Source organism: Tiliqua scincoides, chromosome 2, assembly GCF_035046505.1.
Source record: "Tiliqua scincoides isolate rTilSci1 chromosome 2, rTilSci1.hap2, whole genome shotgun sequence".
NCBI lineage: Eukaryota > Metazoa > Chordata > Lepidosauria > Squamata > Scincidae > Tiliqua > Tiliqua scincoides.
In genome coordinates, this window is record NC_089822.1 from 249,494,325 (window position 1) to 249,501,248 (window position 6,924).

Here is a 6,924-nt window from a genome sequence, read left to right on the forward strand (position 1 = left end):
GGGCAGAGAAGGCTGAGGCTTTCTCGTCAGAGGTTTTAAATACTTACATATCTAACTAAAGAAGATGCTGCTTCTGATCTGGCTGCAGAAAATTTTTTCTGGATGCATTTTTTTTCCTCCACAGCTAGTACAACCCAGTGAGATTAAGGCAAGAGTTCACATCTGTAGATGTAGATTGGGATCATGTCCCCTTCCAAGGGATGGGATGTCTCAGAGTTCAGAGAGTCCAATCTGCATTTGCAACTGACCTCAAATCAAAGAGTTTAGAATTTAAAATTCTAAGGATCTGAATCTGTGAGAAGCAATTGAAGCGGCAGTCCTATTCGCTTACCTGAGAATAAGGTAAGAATGCTATGGGCCTTACCTATCAGTAAACAGGTATCACATTTTGCTGCAAGGACACAATTCTATGCACACTACCCAGAGAGTAATCCACACTGAACACAATGGAACTTAGTCCAGAGTAGAGATGCCAGGATTGTTTTATAAGACAACTTGTTGCCCCAAAGCTGTAAATTTTGATCATGGTATTTTTCATGTTTTTGACTATATAAGATTCCGAACATATCCAGAAATCTTCCCTTAATTCATAGCTAATTCCTATTATACATGAACTTGTCCATCCATTGAAATTAGCAGTACTTCTCTGGGTACTATCACATCACAATTTTGTGGGTTGTGGTGAGAAAGAGAAAGAACATGCTCCATCTTCTAGATAGGAGTGCTCATGTTATGGAACTCCCTGTTGTGGGAGTTCCACTTGGCTTCTACACTGAGAGTATTTTGACAAAATAGAAAGAAAATATTTCTTTATTAGCATGTCATTAGCCTATGGAACTCCTTGCCACAGGTTGTGGTGTTGACATCTCACCTAGATGCCTTTAAAAGCAGATTGAATAAATTTCTGGAGAAAAGTCCATCACAAGTTACAACCCATGATAGGTATGTATAACCTCATGGATTTAGAAGTAGACTACCTCAGAATGCCAGATGCAAGGGAGGGCACCAGGTAGCAGGTCTCTTGGTGTCTTGTGTGATCCCTGAGGCATCTGGTGGGCCACTGTGAGATACAGGAGGCTGGACTAGATGGGCCTCTGGCCTGATCCAACCGGGCTTTTCTTATGTTCTTAATGCTTAAATACTTTTCTATACCAGACTGAGGCTTGATCTCTGTTACCCCCTTGCATGTTTTGTTCTTCATTTATCACCGTTGTGTTTCCTGTGTCCATTTATTAATTTTTTTGTATTGCTGTTTGTGGCTATTGCTTTTAATGTTAATTGTAAGCCATTTAGTTATTTGATTTTTCTCTGTAAACCGCTTTGTGAACATTTAGTTGAAAAGTGGTATATAAATACTGTTGTTGTTGTTGTTGTTGTTGTTGTTGTTATTTTGAGCAGCTTATAACCTAGAACATCAAGATGTAAATTAATTTAGATTTAATTGAGATTTTGTTAAGCTTTTAAAATAATAATTAATACTAAGATAACAATACTTCCTATAAAATTAAATTAAATTAAAAATCTAAAATAATATCTAAACAATCTAACACAATAAATTTATTTCTTTATTTATTTTATTTGATTTTTACCTTGTCTTTCTCCCCGGAGGGCACTCAAAGTGACTAACAATTAAAATACATGGAAGATAAAATACAACAAAATACAAATAAAACTATAAACTATGAAATAGACATTAAAAGCCCGCCTGTGGCAAGAAACAACAATAAAAACCATCAATTAAAACATGAAGTAAATTACTAGAACAGTGTGTGTGTGTTTGTGTCTGCTAGTGCCAGACCTAGTCGTATGATTCCATAATCCCATAATGATTCCATAAAATGTTGCTGTTGTATAGCAAAGACTAGAGCTAAAGTGTAATACTTATGCTGGAACAAAATGAGTATCTGATACTCTTTGTATCAGAGTATAGTAGAGACATGAAGTCTGGCCTATTGTTCTGCATTTATTACCCATTTTTCATGGATCTCAGATCAATTAAAATGGCACCCCCTTCCCCTCACAATAATGTTTAGGGTTAGGTTTACTGAAAGAGTTCTTTCTTTTGAGTGGATTTGTGAGACTGCAAATTTTCAGCCAGTTGAAACCATTGGTAGTTCAATATGATTCTCTACCTCTTCTATATCTATAAATTATGGTTTACAATGGCATCTACGCAAAACCCTCCACTTCAGAATCACTAAGCTAGTTCTGTCTGGGTGGCACACAGAGAAAATATACAAATAGGGATCTGTAAGAATCTGTGTTTTTAGAAAATTGGGAAATGCACATTTTGATGGTGGTTAGTAATAAATGATTACCAGCATCTATGACCAACATCTGTTGGTCATAGATGATATCTTAATACCTGTCTCTTCAACTTCATAGGGCTCATGAGACAGGCATGTCAACGACTTACAAATGTTCCTTTATTTACTTTTAAATTAATCAGTGAAAAGATTAGGTTCAGGTTCAGGCATGTTTGTCTCTCCATCTAAAGTCTTTCTATTTATTAAGTAACAGTTATTTTCATTGCACTCCTTCAGAGGTCTCTTTCATTCACTGTCCTTAGGTGATACAGCAAAAGACTCCATAAATGGCAGATGCTTTTGTTCATCATCCTTTAATCATGAATAACTCTTCAGGCTCCAGACGCATTTGTCCTGTTCTTTTTCTGCTGTTTGTCTCGCTTAGCACTTAAGGTGGGGCATTTGGTGGGCCGCTGTGAGATACAGGAAGCTGGACTAGATGGGCCTATGGCCTGATCCAGTGGGGCTGTTCTTATGTTCTTATGTAAGGGTAGGGGTTAAAAATCATTCAATGGCCCTTTCAGCCAACTGGAGTGGACCAAAACCCTGCACAGATGTTCTGTGGAGTAGGACCATTCAATGGGCTTTTCCAGCTGGCCCTGGCTTCCCACTCTCCCTGAATTCAGAGGTTGTTTGGAGAAAAAAATGTTAGGGAGACTTTTTCTGGGATTGGAAACTTTAAATGTTTCCAAGTTAGAATAGCAGGGAGATTTTGTCCCCACAAATTCCGTGTTGTCCCCTGCAGACAAATGCTGAACAGAAGAAGGGGCTAGCCATTGTACAATTGGCAGCAGGCGAGACCACTTTGATGAGCCCACCGTATGTTGCCCTTCCATGGTCTGTCTCCACATCTTCATAGTGTACCGTTCCTTCTAGACCATCACCATGAAGGACTATACACATATCAGAGAAGCCATTGCAAGTACAGGTGTGCGCCACTTAATGGCAGGGATGCATTCTCTGATTCCATTGTTATGCAATTAGGTCATTAAGAGAACTTTCAGTCCAATCGATTGCCTTTGTTGTGTGAACAGACACTCCCTGCCAGACACTAGCTGGCTGCACAGACTACTGGAGATAGATTGCCTCTTCTTTGCATTAAGGGATTATCTGTTGTGTAAGCAGAAACCCTGCTGCAGGCTATGGGAGGCTATTACGTCATTAAGAGCACCTTTATTGTGCTTTGACCAATGTAATACATGTGGTCTGTTGTTAAGCAAACAGTTGTTAAGCGGACGGAAGGCATGCCGGGGGGGAGGGAGGCAGGTCCATGGAGCTCCACTCCATTGGATCCAAGGTGTTCGTGGAGGGCTCGGTGCCCTACACAAATGCCTTTACTGACGACATTTTGGTCAGTGGTAAAGTGAGTAGTCCCATTTCGGGGCCGCTTCTCTTACCTGGAAGAAAGGGACGTAAGTCCCTTTCTCCCGAGGTGCTGCCTGCGGTAGCCCAGGGTGCGCAGGATCCGGTAGCAGCCGTTATCAGTGCCGTCAAGGCTAGGTGCCCCGGGCAGCTCAGGATTGGGCTGCACAGCACTGTACTGTGTTAATTCCCACACATCATCTCATTGTGTTTCTAGGTGAAAAACAGGCCAGGAAAGGAGGAATGGGGAAGGAGAACACAACATCATGGACAGAGTTTCTTCTGGTGGGGCTTCAGCATCAAAAGTCACCCAGCATTTTCCTGAGTGTTGTCCTCTTCCTGTTCTTCATTGCTCTGGCTGGAAACAGCCTCCTGCTCTTCCTCATCAGGACTGATCCGGGTCTTCAGACCCCCATGTACTTTTTCCTCAGCCAGCTCGCCTTCATGGACCTCTGCCAGGTTCTCTCCATTGTTCCCCAGATGACCGTGAACTTTGCCACCCGGAGGTATGGCATTTCATTCTATGGATGCGTGGTCCAGATTTTTGTCACGCTGGTGTTGGGAGGAGCAGAGTGCCTCATCCTGGCGACCATGTCATATGACAGGTATGTGGCCATTTGCAGGCCTTTGCAATACCCAGTCCTCATGAGGAGAAAAATCTGCTACATCCTGTCAGTGGGTGTCTGGTTTTGGTCTTCGGTACAAGCGTTGACATGTTCCCTTTATGTCCTGCCTCTTCCTTACTGCAAGCCAAATGTCATCAACCATTATATGTGTGATTATCCTGCCCTTGTACAATTGTCCTGCTCAGATACCTCTGCATTTGAAAAAACCACATATCTTGGAGATTTCCTGGCATTCCTCATCCCCCTCTTGGTCATCCTGGCTTCCTATGTAGCCATCCTCCTTCAAATCTCAAGGACACATGCCTCTGAAAGAGGCCACAAGGCCTTAGGGACCTGTCTCTCCCACTTGTGTGTAGTGGGGCTCTTCTACATAGCTGACATTTCAACCTATATGACACCGGTTTCTTCCTATTCAGCAGAAAAGTCCATGACCAACACATTGTTCACTACTGTTGTCCCTGCTGTGATGAATCCTTTTATATATAGCCTGAGGAACCGGGATGTGCTGATGGCACTGAGAAAACTCTCTGCAAAATACAACAGTGCCAATAAGTTGATTGGGAAATGAATGAAGAGATGTACTCTCTTTGGATTCTAGAGGTCTCTACCAGCACACATGCGACTGAAATAACCTAGGATGATGGAAGCAATGTATTTTTTTCTCTGATAACCACAAAGAAAAGGATAATATTCAGTGTTTTTTAATGACTTTCTAGGGCAATTAAATTAGATTCCTACATTAAAGTGGTGGGAGTCCTCAGCATTCAATAACCAGCTATATCCCTACTCTACCCCTCTCCAATAGTTACATGTTCCTTTATTTAAAGTTTCTGATTCTCTGTTTCTAGAGATATTCATCTTCTTTTTGTGTGGTCCTGTTTTATTTTCAAGTGTATTGGTTTTGGCACAGGTTGGAAACGTCAGAAACAGAAGGAATGACCATCATTAGGTGGCCATAGGGAACCCACTACCTGTCCTCTTCAGCGCCCTGGCTGCAATCCAGTGGAAATAGTACTAGCTGGCAACAGGACCTGTGTAAGGATTACTGGGATAACAAGCCTATTCAGATGAGCAACTAATCATTGTAATGGCAAAATCCTATTGAAAGGATGTGTAGGCGGAGCCCTGCTCTGCCGGATCCATTGCTCCGTGTTGGGCTAAAAAGCCTGACACGGAGCTCCTCCATTCTGCATGGCAAAATAGCTGGCACAGACTGGAGAAGACCCATTGTAGGACCTGTGCCCTTACCTAGGAAATGTTCCCTTTCCCCAAGAAGGCTCAGGCAACTGCCATGGTGCCCATAGGATGCAGCCGCAGCCATTTTGGCACTGCTGCTTCTCCGAGGGCTGGGCAGTTTAGGATTGGGCTGTTACTCCCTGGCAAGTCTGTATAGCAGAAGTTCCCAACATTTTGAACTTGTGGCTCCCTTGACCTACTGCGTCATTGGCCGTGGCTCCCCATTACGGCTACAATCCTGTACATTGTATAGGGTGGCAGATGTTTTGCGAGGATTCTGCAGCTCCTCTGGCTGGTTTCCATGACTCACCAGGGAGCAGCAACTTACAGTTTGGGAATCACTGCTGTATAGGATTGCAACCTAACAATGCAAACCTGTGCTCACTGGATTAAGCCTTCAAATAGGGAGTAAGCCCTCCTGAACACAGTGGGATTTACTTCTGAGTACACTTGCACAGGATTATACTCTCTCTCTCTCTCTCTCTCTCTCTCTCTCTCTCTCTCTCTCTCTCTCTCTATATATATATATATATATATATATATATATATATATATATATATATAGATGCAGTCATATATATATATATGAGATGTTTTGAACACTAAATAAATATTATTTTACTATAATTTCAGTTTAATTCAGTGTTTCTCAAATTGTGGGTCGGGACCTACTAGATGGGTCACGAGCCAATTTCAGGTGGGTTCCCATTCATTTCAATATTTTATTTTTAATATATTAGACTTGATGTTACCATGATATGTGACTGCATCTGGGGAAATGCTACAGACCTGTACTTTCAACAAGCTACTATGTATATTCTTTTAACAATGATAGTCTGTGGGACTTACTCCTGTGTAAATGTGAGTAGGATTGCAGCCTACGATTGCTAAAAATTTTCCTGCGTGATGATGTCACTTTCAGTCACGACATCACTTCCGGTAGCTCCTGAGAGATTCCCATTCTAAAAAGTGGGTCTCGGTGCGAAAGGTTTGAGACCACTGGTCTAATTTAAACATTTATTTTTTTCTAGATACTTTATATTTGCGTAGACATTGTTGAAATGTAGTCTGAACCCAATGCAAAATCTGCAGAGCACACCACACAGTGCTGTGTGACAGTGCAATGCACACTTCCACTCTGGGAGGCTAATGACCAATGGTGGAATGGATTTGAAGTGAGGAACACGAATGTGCAGTTTCTTGCACTTACCTGAGAGTAAATGTCAGTGTACTCTGAGGGACTTCATCTCATGAAAAATTCATACAGTACTAGGCTGAAAGGCTGTGCAAAGGGCTAGGAACAGAGGGAGAGGACTGCCCATGTTGACCAGAGCAGCTTCTCAAACTTTATCTCTTGATGTATCACTTCTCATGTTCTAATTGTTTTAAGTACC

The 6,924-nt window shown here is 41.9% G+C and overlaps 1 protein-coding gene across 1 annotated transcript; it reads left to right on the forward strand.

The window, feature by feature from the left end:
• The first annotated feature begins 3,911 nt into the window (after positions 1-3,911).
• On the forward strand, positions 3,912-4,862 carry LOC136639003 (olfactory receptor 2AK2-like). Its single transcript, XM_066613029.1, has one exon. It carries the CDS (start codon positions 3,912-3,914, stop codon positions 4,860-4,862), a length of 951 nt encoding a protein of 316 aa, XP_066469126.1.
• The last annotated feature ends 2,062 nt before the right edge of the window (positions 4,863-6,924 follow it).

Excerpts from the sequence above, each read along its gene's own strand:
- LOC136639003 (XM_066613029.1), top strand. The coding sequence starts at position 3,912 with ATGGGGAAGGAGAACACAACATCATGGACAGAGTTTCTTCTGGTGGGG.